At 43.5% G+C, this 17,554-nt stretch overlaps 1 protein-coding gene across 1 annotated transcript in view; it reads right to left on the bottom strand.

The window, feature by feature from the left end:
- CLSTN2 (calsyntenin 2) overlaps window positions 1-17,554 on the bottom strand; it is a 605,822-nt gene that overhangs the window by 139,467 nt on the left and 448,801 nt on the right. Inside the window, exons 3-4 of the mRNA XM_047876487.1 lie at window positions 1,356-1,551; window positions 406-614 (exon numbers count right to left, since the gene is read on the bottom strand). Of these exons, the coding sequence (XP_047732443.1) occupies window positions 406-614; window positions 1,356-1,551 (405 nt within the window). The remainder of the gene's footprint in view (window positions 1-405; window positions 615-1,355; window positions 1,552-17,554) is intronic.

The raw sequence follows: 17,554 nt of genomic DNA, 5'->3' as shown, positions 1-17,554 counted from the left end.
TTTTCCTGGGAGCAGGAAGCAGACGGCTGGGGTGGGGGGTAGTGCCACAACTTATGGTGCAGGAAAGGGACTCAGGTATGGCTGAGTTGACGGCATGGAAAATTCTACCAGAAAGCCATCCTGTCTTAAGTATCCAGATGTGTGGCATTATGAGTTCTAGGGGCTGTACTCACTGAGCAGGTTTCTGAGGTATCTGGGGGGTATCTTCGACCTGGCTGTGCTAATAATCTAAGGACATCCACTCTAGTGCAGGGCTGAGTTCTGGGTTACAGAGCCTAGGTCATGGATGGCAAGGGAGTCATCACCTGCCATGGACATTCAGAGCCTTCACTTGGCCTTCAGAGAGGGGGTGGTGGACTTGATTCCCTGCCCCTCCCCCCAGGGGGGCCCTCTCAGGACACTCACCATTTCTATCAATGGCAAAAGGCACGTCAGTTGTGACGATCTCATAGTTGCAAATCTGGCTGTACTGAGGGGAGCAGTCCTCGTCCACGGCCTCCACCTGTAGGATGCTGTCATAGATCTTGCCCTCTGTCACCACCGCCTTGTAGGCTGGCTCTTTGAAGGTGGGAGCAAACTCATTGACGTCCTTCACCTGGATATGGACCACGGCCCTGGGACCACACACCGGAAGGAAGAGATGGCAGTAAAGGGAGAATGACACTGTCCTCCCACACCTCCCGTGGGCACTGACTCTGGTCGGTCCCAGGGCCGAAGGAGCAGAGAAACCACAGCCAGTCAGGATGGTTGCTGTCTCAGTGTTCTGTCCGCCCTCCCACTGGAGACGCTTCTACCTGTCAACGCCCTGCTTTGGAGGTGAATCCGCCCCTTCTCTGGCCTTCCCAGTTACCCAGCTTTAAGCAACGATTCCTTCTAGGATGCCTCCCCTTTCCTTTATCTGCTCCTCCTCCTCTGTTCATTCACTCTTCCTTTCAGAAAGAATTTAACCACTCTCTGAGTTAGGTTCAGAATCAAACTCCAAATGGGAGAGAGCTACAACCCAAACTAAAAAGTGCCAGGACAGAGATATGCGTGTGGCATGGCAAAAACCCAGAACAAGGTCCCAACCAGCTCCGCAGGGATGGGCTGGCTCAGGGAAGGCTTCCTGGAAGACGTGACACTTGAACACAGTCCTGATGGCAGAAGGGGAATATTTTCAAGGGAGGCACAGGGGCAGAGTATTGCAGGTGGAGGACTCCGCCTGTGCTGATGCCTGCAGGGGCCCGGGGAGCTGGCAGAAGAACCATGGTATGACCACTGGGTATACAGACCTGAAGAGCAGGGTGTGGTATCGAAGGGTGGGAGGGAAGTGGGGTGGGGGGTAGGGGTGCAGGGATCCCTCTCCGGCCACTCACTTGTGCGACTTCTTCCAGGCCGTCTCCCGGGGCCCTGCGCCACAGTCGTAGGCCTGGATGATGAACGTGTACTCTTTCTGCAGCTCACAGTCGATGGGACTCTTGGCGCGCAGCCGGCCCTCTCCTGACGTCTTGTTGAGCACCACGGCCTCAAAGGGCAGCTCCTGGCCGTGGATCTTGAACGCGCAAATTTCCCCTGCAGAAGGATGGAAGACAGTGAATGGGGATCCTGAGAATTGCCAGACGGAAGACAGAGCTTCTCTTGGGCCAGATTTGCAAACCCAAAACCTCCAGGCCGTTTCCTCCACACAAAGAATTGTCACACTGGAAAAAGAGGCCTCCAGAGACCCAGATCAACATGCTCACTTCATGGATGGTAAAATTGAAGCGTTTCACACATGGAAATGTCACCCATCAAGTGTATCCAGCAGAAAGGAGGGGAGTCACGGTTGCGGGGGCGGGGGGTGGCCGGTGACTGTCCTAGTTTGCTGCTTTCCCGCTTGCCCTCGCCTGGTGTGAGAACAAGGATTTCGCCCACAGCCTAAAGATAAATGGCTGTAGAGGAAGGAGAAAAAGGCCAAAGCTTGCATAATTGTTTGTCCCTTGAACCACCAGCGTGAGCATTGCTGGGGAACTCGTCGAAAATACAGACTCCCAGGCCTGACCTGGACTCCTGAATCAGATTACAGGTTTTTGTTGTTTTGTTTTTTTTTTAAACCAGGTTCCCTGGTGAGGTATTTGTCTGCTCACTAAATGTGAGCCACTCTGCTCTGTCCTTTCCTCCTGGCTTAAACGCCCCATGGTGCTGCGGCCAGCTTCCCACCCCTCCAGCCTCCATTAAGTCTCTCCACCCACCACTTCCCTGGCGGGAGAGGGGCACCAATCAGGTGCAATTTTCTCTCAAAACAGCAGACGTGAGTCTGAGTTCCAGAAGCCCCGTGGAGCCTGAAAAGCTAACTTCTTAAAGAGCTGAACATGTTGTGAAATTAATGCATTTCTCCCCCTCAGCTGGGTTAATGTGTATTATAACTATTTCTCTGCATTAAAATTATGAGGCCATGAAAACATCTTCTTTTTCTCAATTGATGGATATTTATTTCTTGAACCCCGACTGCAAGTAAGCCGTGTAGTAAGTGCCTTGTGAAATACTGAAAACTTGAGACACGTTCTCTTCCTGACTTGTCAGGGAGACAGTGCGTAGATGTCCAGAAAGACCACTCATGGTGCAAGGGAGGGGGGTGGTAAACATCACACGACACGGGCAGCAAAGAATTCATCTCTAGGCTGCTGGGGGTAAAACACAGACTTGGAACCTCCCACAGACTTGGAGGCTTTGAGTCACGTTCTAGGTTTTCCACTTTGACTCACTGCTGTAGTTGAATTATGATGACTGTGGGTCTCAGTTGTGTCACCTAGAAAATGGCCCGGGAGATGGTGTTGGAGGAGGGCATCTACTCTGATGCGTCCCAACACTGTTGGCACCGGGGTGAGGTGCCTAGTGTGCACAATTTAAGGTGGTCCTCATTCTGGAGGCAATCAGGTGTTTTCTTGCCTCTAGTCCAGGCCCTGGCCAGCTGTTCCAGAGAGGACCAGTCTCCTGATGCTGTGGGGAGAAGGGGTAACATGACCGCACACCTGCTCTGTACCTAGTGCCGAACTCCGGATCTCCACCTGGGTGACCTTATTCAATCTTCATAGCAAACCTGGAGGCAGGTGCTTTATGCCGATTTGTCAAATTAAGAACAAGGAGGAGGAGGAATTAGAGGAGGAGGAGAAAGAGGAAGAGGAGGAGGAGGAAGAGAATCAGAATCAGAGAGGTTATTACTTGCTCCAGGTCACAGAGCTGAAGACAGTGTAAACCCCAGGTATGGCTGGCTGACCCCTGAGCCGGGCCCTTTCTCCTCCACCGCACCATCCATAAGCAGCCCCGTAATTTCAAGGGCACTGCACTGGGGATTGCTTCCAGTAGCATTCTATATTCCCATTCAAGTCTCCCTCTGGAGAGAAATCCCCCATTTTACATAAAGGAAGCATGCCCTGATCTCTTACTAACAATGTTTTCTGAGATGGTCAATCAATACCAATCTTACCTGTAGGCTTTTATTTTTTATTATTTCATCGATCCTCAATTTCATTATGAGCACTCCATTTTCACTACACCCCCTCCTGGCCATTTCTCAGATGTAGGTGTGGAATCATGGAGAAGACAGACAGGTTGCAGACTGGGCCCCACCAAGAGGGCCGATTCACACTCTGTCACTGTTGTTCAGGGTCGGGGGTGACACTGTACTGCCTCTTGGACAGGGTTAAATCTGCAGCCCTCAGGGCGGAAGGGTAGGTTTCATCTGGTTCTCGAGTTTAATTTCTGCTTTGAGTTGGCTCCTGTTGAATGCATGAACCTCTGAAGTGCCTGCCTTGTGATTCCCAAGATCAAGGCCAATGTGGGAATATTACCAGCAAATGTGCCCAACCTGGCTCTGGGGCAGTCTCTGGAGTGCCCAACCACTGCATGATTATAGGACCAATCAGACCATTTTTCTTTGAAGAGTCGAGTTAAAGTGAAAATAAATGAGGGTCATTTTCTGTTGGAAACATTTGATCACAACTAAAATGGTTCTCAAGACTCAGAAATCCTTAACAAGAGGGAAGGTGAGGACAGAGGAAAAGGAGACACAGGGGAGGGAGAGACATAGGAAGCTTCGGGGCCACACATTTCATCCAAGTCCAGCTCAGTTCACTTCAATGGACCAGAACTTTCGGAGAGCCGAGCAAGCACCAGGAACTTGCCTGTGGCACCAGAGACACAAAGGAAAGCACTCGGATCCCTTATAACACAAGGACGGCCAATCCTTGAGCACTCATTACCCAGAGGAGACAGCAAGGAAACAAGGGTATGTGATACTCACATAGTCTCACCAGCTCAGTATGAGACAGGATTTAGCCTCTTTTGAACAAAAGCTAGAATTCATGTGGCCCTCATCCCACCTCTTCATCTGATACTTGTGCTCCTGTTGCAAAAACAAGCATTCAGTTTTTTATCCATTCATTCACCTTGTAGGTATTGATTAGGGACTGCGTGCTCAGCACTGGTGAAACATGGATGAGCAAAACCAAACCCAGTCCTAGCATATATGCTGCTGGCAGTTCAGTGGGGGGGACAATAAGCAATCCGATGGTGACATCCCTAAATAAAGAACAGTGATCATGATGCATGATTGAAGGAGAGCTCCGCAGTACTAAGACAGTTCTGACCTGTCTGCTGGGCGGGGAGCACTACCTAAGGATGCAACAGCTGAGCTGAGATCCCAGGAGGAGAAGGAGGGACATGCCCAGGCCAGGAGGGAGGAAACTGAGTTTCAGGCAGAGGGGCAGATGCCCTGGGGGCCCTTCAGCGGGAAGGGACATCTTGAGGCCACCAGGCCTGCAGGGGCCAGGGTGGCAGGAGCACAGGCACTGGGGTAGGGCCAGCTTCACGGGCATGTGACCTGAGAGCCACATGGCACTCCATGCTTAAGAGAACCCTGAGCTTGGTTTAAACCTCTGTTGTTGCCATCTTGAATTCTTAATCATTTTATCTTTGAACTTGCGTTTTGTACCTAAAGTCTGATGGGACAATGCAGCAAGTCCGGGAGCAGAGGAGACAACGATCCATTGTTCTGTCTGCCCCATTTACTTCCAGCGCTCAGGATACCCAGTGATCACAGAAACTCAGTGCCCTTACACTGTGTGGGAGTTCAGCAGATGCAATGCGAAGGTAAGCGCATGGTGTTCAGGACTGAGAAAGCAGGCAGCGGACAATCCCGAGAGGTACCTTTCCAGTTCGAACCAAAATTGCTTTGAATGCGGAAGGAAGGCAGGGATGTTTTAAGAAGCATGACCAACCAAAGAACTCTGTCTTTTCTTTTCTTACTCATGGTACTTCCCTGTAGTAGTCAAACACTTAGGCTGAAGACGGCAGAGAGGAGGAAAGCTAGGACACCCTGCAGTTCCTTTTGTTTGGGGCTGCCCTTCCTACCAGTAAACCGAGGGTAGAGAGCATGGATAAAATGTGTGCACATCAAGAAGCAAAATAAACACAGTTGAGCGCCGTTTGTGTTTGTGTGGCATTTACAATGCTCTGGTAAAGAATTGAATACATAGGCAGGCATACGTGAGCTATGAAATGTGAATTCTGTAATTTTCGGAGACTCTGCACAGCAGTTAACTGCTCTTATATTTGTATTTGAAACTGGCATTGCATAGTATATAGATGAATGGTAAAATTCATGCCCATAATTTAGCATTCTAATCTGTCTTTACTTACAACGGCGTCGAGTAGCAAATTGAGAGACCACAAATTGAGAGAGGAATTTGTAGGACCTGTAGAAGGAAGGATGGAGCTCCCGGGATGGAGCGTGAAGGCGGAAGGATATTTAAAATTGTGGGCTGGGGTGCTGGTATGTGACTCACTGGGCTGCCTCCATGTTTTGTGAGGTCTACCACTGGAATGTGTTATTACTAATAAAGAACTGCAGTTCGGGGTGGGGGCAATGTGCATAAAGGGTTTGTAATGGTGACGATAAGTGGTGGTGTCCATGTAAACATGTCACTTCTAAAAAGTGGTTTTCTAATCTGCTTTCATGGGTAGGGGAGTAGCGCAGTGATGGACACGCACGCCAGCCATTAGTGGGCGCTGTGGGGAAGTGAGGCAGGCAGCACGAGGCTGCCAGGCTTCCGGCTGTGACCCGCCCTGACTGTGGCCCCAGGACGCTGAACTCGACTTCCCCAAAGGCCCCCTTGAAAGGCCAGGCCGGAAGATGGGCCCCTGCAGGGCTGGGGGGGAGGGGCATGAGGCTCTCGCCCCTCCGCACCCCTGTCTGCCTCACAGGTGCCTTCTCCTCCTATAGTGCACCCTCGCAACACCTTGGCAGACACTGCTGGAGCTGCTGCTCAAGTCCTCCCCTAAGAGTCTGGGGCAAATGAATGAAATTGACTCATGAATGGGGGGATGAAACAGATTTTTAGAATATATTTTGATCCTAACCTTGAATACCCTTGAACAGCAGGTTGTGTTGATTCCATTTTTCAGCTGAGGAAACTGAGTCTCAGAGAGATCAACTAGTTCACCCAAAGCCACTGTGATAGTAAGGACCAGATCAAGGACGGATTTAGACCCTCTGATTCTAACTCCAGCACCTTCTTTGTTCTTTCTTGTTGCCTATCACTGGGCCAGTGTGACATTCTAGAATACCGGGTCTCCAAGTGCTATCTGTGGACCCCTGGGATCCCCGGACCCCTGGGATCCCCGATACCCCTCCCGCCGGGTCCACAAAGTCAAAATTAGCTCTCTACTGACACTAATGCATTATTTGACTTTTTCACTGTGGTGATAACTTGTACTGATGGTACAAAAGCAACAGTGAACAAACGTGCTGTGCCTTAAGTAGACCTGGCTGGATTCTTTACCACATAGAGTTGGAGTAATAAAAAAAAAAAAAAAAAAAAAAGCCAATTTCACCTAAGAATGACTTGAGGGGCACCCGAGGGGTGCATTGGGTTAAGCATCTGACTCTTGATTTTGGCTCAGGTCATGATCTGAATTCGTGAGATGGAACCCAGTATTGGGATCTGCACTGACACCACAGAGGAGCCTGCATAGGATTCTCTCTCTCTCTCAAAATAATAAACTTTTTTGGAAAAAAACACAATGACTTGAATAATGCAGTAAATATTATTGATTTAGTTAAATCTCAGTTCTTGAGTACACATCTTTTTCATATTCTGTGGAACAAAATGGAAAGTATACGTAAAGGACCCTGCACAGCAAAGTATGCTCTAAGAAAAGCATTTGTGTGAGTTGAGTGGGAGTTGAACTAGGACCTTTTTTCATGGAATGCCTTTTTGACTTGGAAGAATGATTGTTAGACAAACTAGGTTTATTCAGATTGGAGGGTGTGGCAGACATTGTTTTAAAAGTAAGCCTATCACTCAAAAGAAAAGAACCGGTAAGGATTTGTCCACAGTGACAAGATGAGAGCTTTTAATTTGGAAAACTTGTGTCTGCCACATTAAGTTTTAACCATTTACCAATATATTAATACTTTTCTGATGAGATGGTTAGTGGTATTAATGAGGGTGACTGTGTGATATTGTAGAATGAAATACATCGGTTTTTGAAAGATCTACTTGCCAGTGAATCACTGTCTTCCAAACGATCAGTGTGTAGTATTGCACAGTCGTGTTATGGGTAAAAGAGCCATTCAAAGAGCCAGTGCAGGTGGGGCGCCCGGGTAGTTCAGTCGGTTAAGCGTCCGACTTCAGCTCAGGTCACGATCTTGCGGTCTGTGAGTTCGAGCACCGCGTCGGGCTCTGGGCTGATGGCTCAGAGCCTGGAGTCTGCTTCCGATTCTGTGTCGCCCTCTCTCTCTGCCCCTCCCCCGTTCATGCTCTGTCTCTCTCTGTCTCAAAAATAAATAAACGTTAAAAAAAAAAATTTAAAAAGAGCGAGTGCATTTTAATGTAGTGGTCAGTATATGGTAAGTTCCTTGATGCGATTTCAGATTCCTTATTATAACGAACCTTTAAGAAACTATTACTTATGAAGTTCTGGTGTTGTATCTGAGAAGAATATCTACAATTATCCGAAAAGATTTTTAAAATTTCCTCCCTTTTCCAACTACATACCTGGGCAAGGCTATATTTTTTTCTGCTTGCATACTTCACCTAAACAAATGTATCTCAGCAGACTGATGGCAAGTGCAGATACGAGGATCTCGCTGTCTTCCAGTAGGCTACACATTGAAGAGATTGCAAAAAATGTAAACAACAATACCACTCTTCTCACTAACTTATTTTGTTTTGGAAAATATAGTCAAACTATGTTATTTATGTTAACATGTAATGAATTTATTATTGTTATTTTTAAGTGAATTAATAGATAAGGACTTGGAAGTTTCTCAGTTTTAATTTCTTATACAGTAAATATTAAGAGACACAAACCCACAAAGACAAAAGCTGTTGGGGGTCCTTAATATTGTTTAAGAGTGTAAAGGGGTCCTGAGACCAGAAAGCTTGAGAATTACTGTTCTTATAATTTACCACCTACGCTTTCCACCCAGATCATGATTCCATATCCCATTCCTGATGCTTAAAAACGCAACCTGCCACCTCTCAGTGAACTCAGAATCTCAGAGCAACACAACGTGCTTTGTATCTCGCAATCGAAGGTTTTGTAGTGGGAGCAACTAGGCAGAACTTGATGGCTCTTGGAGCCAAAGACGCTGGACTCGAACCCTACCTGTCTGGTTAACTACCTGTGTGACCCTGAGCAAGTCACCGACCTCTCTGTGCCTGTTTCTTCATCTGTAAAATGAGACGATATTAGTAATAGTCACCTCAGCAATTTTGGTTGTTGGGTGGATTAAATGAGTTAATACATACAAAACACTTAATAGTGCCTGATATGAAGTTAAGTACTACATACGTGTTAACCCTTATCACTGCCATTATACTGAAGAAAAATCACCCACTTCTGGCAAATTCCCTGTTCACGTTTGAGAGCTGAAGGGGCTGAATGTGGAGATCATTTCATCAGCAGAAATATTTTGAATCATTCAAGAACAGTCTGCTCCTTGAAATACCTGGCATCTGTCAGCCACAGCTTACACACACCTGCTTTCCTGAACATCCCTGGTCAACGACTATATCCTGTGTCCCCAAAGTCTCATCCAGGCCTGGTACTGCTTCACCGGGAGAGTTTGTGGGGTAGGTTGGCTTTGTTTGTCTGATTTTGCTTGTCTCGGTGGCTGGAGGTTGTTAATGGCCTTTATTGTGCAAGAGTCAAAGGTGCTAAATAGTCAGCTCCGAGAACCATGGTACCCAAAATGGCTATGATGCCCCCCTTGAGAAACACTGTACCCCAAGCATGTAGCCAGTCTTCTGTTGGAGCTAACGCCAGGTCAGTTTCATGGCCCCAGACCTGCGGAAAATGATAGACCTTGTAAAGGCTTCTCCACCAGAGTGGTGAGGTGCCTCCAGATGGGGATGATGCCATCTGCTTTCCGCGGCAGGCTGTGGCCTCCAGCAGGCACGCTCGGCAGGCAGTGAACCCTGACCACGCTGCCAGAGGGCTGGGAGGGTGTGATTTTGAAAGTGGACCCTACACCTCTAGCTGGAGCCTTCGGCAGTGACTTTAAGTATAATAAAATGGGAAAGGACAAATGCCAATCACATCAAGAGGCCATCACTCCCAGAATATCTGATCAGGGCTGAATTTAGAGATAAATCTATACTTTAAAAAAGAAAGTGTTGATTTTAAGCCCTCTTGCTCCAGATGAAAACTTAAAATATCCCCAAGTAGAAAGTTAAAGGGGAAGGTTCAATGGATCGTCACTTCTGCTGGTCCTTCGTGCGCCTGGGTGGCGGGAAGATGACCTTGTTTGGGGTCCCTGGCTCTGTTCTTCTCAGCTGTGTGACCTTGACTGGTTCCTAAATCCCTCTTCATATAACTGAGGATGAACCATGCCTAATCCTGAAAGTGCCAAGAGGCTGCAACGACACACTAAATGTGAAAGCACCGTGTGAAGTATAAAGGTCTACCTGCTTTTTCTTATTGCGATAATAATAAATCCTGCTTCCAGCCTGCAAGTGGCTAAATGCATATTGGCAGCGTACCTTATTTCTCTGAGACACCAAAGTCAGGGGGAGGGGAGGCGTCACCATTTATAGCTTTCTGTCTACTTAGTATTGAGCAAAAGAAAACATACTCTTTTATTTAAAAAGCCATCTTCCTACATTCCAAGATCAAAATTCCCTTTCCTTTTGGAAGATTTAACACTAGTTATTGCATTGCTGAAAAACCGATGAAGACAACGCATTTTTCCTTATTTGGCAACGTCTCTTGAACAAACAAATGCTATAACAACCGATCTATATGCTGAGAGACTTGAAGTCCCCCTGGCTCAGCTCGTCACAATGAGGTCAAGTAGGACTTAAAGAGATGTCAGACGGTCATTCGCTCCGCCTGGTGCCCAGTGGTCTGGCGTTGAAGGACTCCAGGTACAAAAATGTGCTGTATTCATCATTCACTCAGCAACCTTCCCTAGGCATACATAATATAGTTAAAAGCAGCTGAGTGAATAATAATTTATAAAATTCACTGCAGCTCACATTTTTTGAGCATTTACAATGGACCAGGCTCTTACTCTGGCCTACGGTGAAACCAACCTGCATTTCTTGAAGTGCTGACCTACCTGGCCAGGGGCTAGAGATCCGGATGAATCAGAGACTAGCTCTGTGTTCACAGATGGGAGAAGGAGGCAGATGACTCAAGAATTAAGCACAATGAAGTACTCAAAGGCTGCAACAGGTGTCTGTTCTGAGTGTGGGGAGAACACAAAGCACGATGGCCAATCTCACCCTTACATGCTTCCAGACACAGTTGTGAGCCACCACGGAGCCACCACAGAAGAGTATTATGGCTGCCAAGGGGAAAGAATATCAGCCTTAACATCGCCGGTGGGACAGGACCCTGCCTGTGGACCCCGTCATGTCTTCCTCTTGATAATGGCATTTCTGTGCCTTCATTCCTAGCAGAAGGCTAGTACAGGTCATTGCCTGGCCTATGAGATGGCTCTTTCCTAGTCCTGTCGTTCGCTGTGCCCTTGCCGGTGGGAGCCACACCCTTGCCCTCCTGCTGACCTCGCTGGTTGATCCCAAGGCATCCACAGTTCTGGTCAGGTGTTGCCACATGGCAGGATGAGGGAGGGAGCCAGGAAACCACACTGACTAGGATAGTGACTGAGTTCATAATGACTGAATTAAAAAAAAAATAATGTTTATTTATTTTTGAGAAAGAGATAGAGTGCCAGGAAGGGAGGGGCAGAGAGAGAGGGAATCCAAAGCAGTCTCCAAGCTCTGAGCTGTCAGCACGGAGCCCAATGTGGGGCTTGAACCCACAAACCGTGAGACCACCACCTGAGCCAAAGTTGGACGCTCACCTGCCTGAGCCACCCAGGCACCCCATAATGGCTGAATTTTTAATGTTTGCCAAGAATGTGTTAAAACTCTGTGTCTCAAAAATTACTGACCTGAATGCAATTACCACATGGGCACACACACATTTCTCACCGCCAAACAGGAACAGGGGACTGTCAAATAAGGGTAGAGAATCTTATTTAAAAATGAAGGGCTCTTGTTTGCCCACAGCTGTTAGGTGCAATTCAGTCAGATCCACTCCATGATCATTATCTGGAATCTACTTCAACTAACCCCTACTTGTCCTTTAGGGGAAGTAATGGATGTTGAAGTGCCTGGAGAGTGAAAAATGTCCTATGCAAATGTCATGCCCCTTTAGCACTCTGCAATTATCTCCATCAACAAAGTTTTTGTAAGCATCTACCTCCTGCAGGAAGGGAATCTTAGGAGATACTGAGGTCCCCAGAATTAGGGCCAGGGCTTACAACTTCAGAAAGAGGAGCTATCCATAGGACCAAATAATTCTTTTCTTTTCCTTTTTAAATTTTTTAATGTATATTTATTTTTGAGAGACAGAGAGATAGCACGAGTGGGGGAGGCCCAGAGAGAGAGGGAGACACAGAATCCAAAGCAGGCTCCAGGCTTTGAGCTGTTGGGACAGAGCCCAACGTGAGGCTGGAACCCATGACTGTGAGATCATGACTTGAGTGAAGTTGGGTGCTTAACCGACTGAGCCACCCAGGCACCCCTCTTTTCTTTTACTTAATCAAAGTATAGTTAACATACAGTGTTATATTAGTTTCAGACGTATGCTATAATGATTCAACAAATCTATACATTCCTCCGGTCTCACCATGATGTGTACATTTGATCCCCTTTATCTATTGCACACATTCTCCCACCCACTTCCCCTCTGGTAACCACCAGTTTGTTTTCTGTATTTATGAGTCTGGCTTTTTTTTTTTTTTTTTTTGGTCTCTTTTTTTTTTTTTTCGCTTTTTGTTTCTTAAATTCCACATATGTATGAAATCATCTGGTATTTGTCTTTTTCTGACTGACTTACTTCACTTAGCATTATACCCTCCAGATCCACCCATGTTGTTGCAAATGGCAAGATTTCATTCTTCTTTATGGCTGAGTAATATTCCAATATATATTCTATTATCTATCTATCTATCTATCTATCTGTCTATCTATCTAGATACAGATAGCACATTTTCTTTATCCATTCATCTATTCATGGACACTTAGGTTGCTTTCGTATCTTGGCTATTATAAATAATGCTGCCATAAACATAGGGGTGCATATATTTTTATCAATTAGTATTTTTCTTTTCTTTGGGTAAATATCCAGTAGTAGAATTACTGGATCATGGGGTAATTCTGATTTTAAATTTTTGAGGAACCTCCAAGCTGTTCTCCACAGTGGCTGCACCAATTCTGCAGTTCCACTAACAGTGCAGGAAGGTTCCTTTTTCTGCACATCTTTGCCAATACTTGTTATTTCTTGTGTTTTTTATTTTAGCCATTCTGACAGGTGTAAGGTGATATCCCACTGTGGTTTTGATTTGCACTTCTCTGATGAGGAGTGATGTTGAGCATCTCTTCATGTGTTTGTTGGCCATCTGGATGTCTTCTTTAGAAAAATGTCTATTTAGGTTTCCTGCCCATTTTTAATCAGATTATTATTATTATTATTGGTGTTGAGTTGTATAAATTCTTATTTATTTTGGATGCCAACCCTTTATGAGATATATCATTTGAAATTATCTTCTCCCATTCAGTAAGTTGCTTTTTGTTTTGTTGATGGTTTCCTTTACTGTGCAGAAGATTTTCATTTTGGTGTAGTCTCAATAATTTAATTTTGCTTTTGTTTCCCTTGCCTAAGCAGACATTTCTAGAACAATGTTTCTATGGTCCATGTCAAAGAAACGTTTTCTCCTTGGAGTCTTATGGTTTCGGGTCTCATATTTATGTCTTTAATTCATTTTGAGTTTATTTTTGTGTGTGGTATGAGAAAGTGGTCCAGTTTCATTCTTCTGCAAGTAGCTGTCTGGTTTTCCCAGGACCATTTATCAAAGAGACTGTCTTTTCCCCATCGTATATTCTAGCATACTTTGTCATTGATTAATTCACCATATAAGTATGTGTTTATTTCTGGGTTTTCTATCCTGTTCTATTAATCTATATGCCTATTTTTGTGCCAGTACCATACTGCTTTGATTACTACAGCTCGAATCTGTAGCATATCTTGAAATCTGGGATTGTGAGGACCAAATAATTAATGAGTGCTAACGAGTTCTCAAGATAAAACAATGGAACATTACAAACTCCTCGATTAACCAGGAGAATACCTGAAGACTAATGTTTAAATAGAATTGGTACAAATCATACTGACAGGTAAAACCTTTAAATGTCTTCCGGTCTCCTTTTTCTCAGTGTCAAGCAGGGTCTTAACATACGGTCTCAACACTGAACCAGTCAGAAGTTCTAGTCCATACAAACCTGAAGGTTTTGTTTGCCTCCACCCAGTTTTTTTTCTCCACCTGATTTTCTTTAATTAATTTTTCTCATCTACAGTGTCTCTAGGAATTTGGACAGACATGGGATGTAGGTTTCCCTTCGAAGGATGCCTTGTGACTACTCTGCACTTTTCAGGGCAGAAGCCACAAGCCACCATATGGCTTTTGAACACTTGCTATGTGGCTAGTATGACAGAGGAACTGGATTTGAATTTTATTTCATTTTTGTCATTTTTGAATTGCTCATTTAAGAATAGTTGCTCAATTCAGTTACTGGAAAACTTTTAAGTACGTCTGGGTATGTGAATCAATTTTTTGCAACTATAAATTATACAAAACCTACAGACAGATCAAGTATTTCCAATGAAAATTTAGAGTCCAAATTGAGATGTCTCATAAGTGGAAAATACACATCAGATTTGAAAAACTTGTTTCATGGAGAATTTCTCGCAAATGATTTTCTATTTGATAACATATTGAAATGATAATGTTAGATATTTTGGGTTGCATACCACATTATTGAAATCAATTTCATCTGTTTCTTTTTATTCATTTAATGTGGCCAGTAGAAAAGAAATAATTATGTATGTGGCTGGAATCACATTTCTGTTGGACAGGGTTGCTCTGCCTAATTAATAGTATACATCATGAAGGCTAATTTTCCCATAGAAATAAACATAAAGTAGAGAGGATGCATTCTGTAATAACTGTAGAACTGTTCTGCTTCAATGCTGATTTTTATTTCTCAGCATTATTCCTAATATTTAGAGTAATGCTCCCTCTTAAAACAACTGCCCATTTGGCTTTCTTCAGGTGATTAAGCCAAATTTAGCTCAAGTTCCTGGAGTGCTGACTGTCAGGCTTTTAACTAGCATGGCCTCTTAAAACTTTGGATGGCTTTTATTATAAAACAGAAAATTCTTTGAAGTTTTAATGACACTGCATACTTAAATAATCGCACCTTGGTCACCTGTAGAAATTCAGATGTAGGCACTAACAAATGGCTTTTGTGAATTATCATCTAAGGTTGAATGGCAATAGGATTTGAGTTTATAATTCACTTAGTCACCAAAATTAAAAAGGTATAATCCTTTAAAAATAAAGTTTTATTTTCATAACATAAATTTAATAATCTTACATTGGCACTTTATCAACAGTAAAATAATAATCTTATAAAAGAATATATATTGCATGTTGGGTCATATTATGTCAATATTCTTATACTTTTCTAATTAGAATATTAAAATTCACACAAAACGTAATACACTGTGTTTATTTCCCTGAAACTGGGAGGACAGCAAACTTGGGTTGTGAAAGGTACAAATAAAGCGACCTAAGGAGTTCTGCTTCTGATGTGCGTAGGCTTCTCACACATGACCCTCTCACAATACCCTTAACCCTGGAAAAATAGCTCCCCCCTCCCGAAGACCTGAAGCCTGGGGAGTGACAGATTTTGGAGGGGAGCAGAAAAAGCTACTAAAAATGGGTGAGTTCTCTGATTTTTAATAATTCTTAAAAACGGTGATAAAATTCACATGACATAAAATTTATCATCTTAACCACTTTTGGGTGTATAGTTCAGTATTACTAAGTGCATTCAAGAGTTTTCTGTTTGTTCCCTTGCCCTGAGGGCGGTCACAGTCCTTGTGGAACAAGGGGCTAAAACTCTGATTTCTATCAGATGAGCGGGCCATCTTTCTGGCCAGATGAACAGCACTTCTGGAAGGTGAGGGAGGACTCTTGGAGAGAAGCCAGCCAGGGAAGGGACAGCCCAAACTGTGTTTCAAATACCCAAGTCTCTGGCCGGCCCCAGAACTGTGCATGTAGGGGACAGACTGAAAGCCAACTGCACTGAGATCTGAACTACGGTCCATACGAGGCAAGAGAGAATTTATAGTTTGAACTGAAGTAAGTGAGCTGAATTGCCTGTTAAAACAAAACGTCAACCGTTTTGAAGGAATCCGACAATCCAGTGCCATCTTGGCCCAATGTGCAAAATATCCAGGATATAATCTAAACTTAATTGCCATATGAGGAGTCAGGAAAATGTGACCCTTTCCCGAGGGAAAAGACAACAGGGCCCAACCCCAAGATAGCTCAGCCATTTGTATTTTCAAACAAGTATACTATTTATTCTTATAAGTATGCTCAAGGCTATAAAAGAAAATATGCTTAGAATGAAGGAAAAGATATAAATCTCATCAGACAAATGCAACATAGAAAAAGTAATCTAGTACAAATTCTATAATTAAGAGAGATAATATCTGGGATGCCTGGGTGGGTCAGTTGGCGAAGCATCTGACCCTTGATTTTGGCTGAGCTCATGATCTCATGACCAAGAGATCTGCTCTGGGTGTGGAACCTGCTTGAGATTCTCTCTTTTTCTCCCCCTCTGCCCCCTCCCACTCACACATGCTCTCTCAAAAATAAATAAATAAATAAATAAATAAATAAATAAATAAATAAAGTAATATTTGAAATAAATATTCATTCACTGAATGGACTTGATAGAATAGGTAAGTGAATGTGTGATAAATCAATATAAAAGTATCCAATTTGAAGAAAAGAGAAAATAAAGACTGCAAGGAAAGAAACAGAGCTTTGATCACCTGTAAGAAATCTGAAGTAGAAAGAGAAAAAATAAATAAATAAATAAATAAATAAAGTAATATTTGAAATAAATATCCATTCACTGAATGGACTTGATAGAATAGGTAAGTGAATGTGTGATAAATCAATATAAAAGTATCCAATTTGAAGAAAAGAGAAAATAAAGACTGCAAGGAAAGAAACAGAGCTTTGATCACCTGTAAGAAATCTGAAGTAGAAAGAGAAAAAATATTGAAGAAAAATGTAACCTCAGGGACGTATGGGTTGATATCAAAAAGTCTTACATAATAAGTCATTGGAGTCCCAGAAAGAGAAGAGAGGGAGAATGAGGCAAAAATAATATTGAAACAAACAATGGCTGAGACCTTTCCAATTTTGGCAAAAGACATGTATTTACATGTTCAAAAAGCCAATAAATCCCAAGGGAAATAAATATGAATGAAACTATACCTATCTACCATAAATCTGAAGATAAAGAGAAAGCAGCCACAGAAAAACTGGCATTAAATACATGTGAATGACTGCACACTGATCAGAAACCATGGAAGCTATAGGATCCCTGCGTTTAAGGGACTAAAAGAAAAAAAAAAATCTATTAGCCCATAATTCTAGAACAAGAAAAATGGCCTTCAAGAAAGAAGGTGGAGTGAAGATATTTTAGTTCATCTCCACCAGACTGGTCTGTAAGAAATGTTAAAGGAATTTTTTTTTTTTTTACTAGCAAAAGAGAAATGATATTAGGAAAACATGAGTCTTCAGGGATAAAGGAAGATCATCAAGAAATGTAAGTATCTAGGTAAGTCTAAGAAACTATTTTTCTCCTCCTATTTCTTTAAAATATATACATGATTGTTTAAAGTAAAATTACAACATTGTGTGCGTGGCTTATAATACATATAACACACGAGCACTATAGCATAAAAGATGGCAAAAGAGAGGTGGTAAATGTATCTATATGGCTGCAGTGTTTCTGCAGTTTGTACAAAGTGGTAAAATACCAATTCTAGGAAGCCTGTGAAAATTTATAGATCTATACAGAGAGCAAGTAACCACTAAAAATAAAGGAAAAGAGGTATAGCTAAAAGTCAGTGATAAACCAAAGTGGAATTCTAA

Source organism: Prionailurus viverrinus, chromosome C2, assembly GCF_022837055.1.
Source record: "Prionailurus viverrinus isolate Anna chromosome C2, UM_Priviv_1.0, whole genome shotgun sequence".
Classification (NCBI taxonomy): Eukaryota; Metazoa; Chordata; class Mammalia; order Carnivora; family Felidae; genus Prionailurus; species Prionailurus viverrinus.
This window is presented reverse-complemented; position numbering and strand designations above follow the sequence as displayed.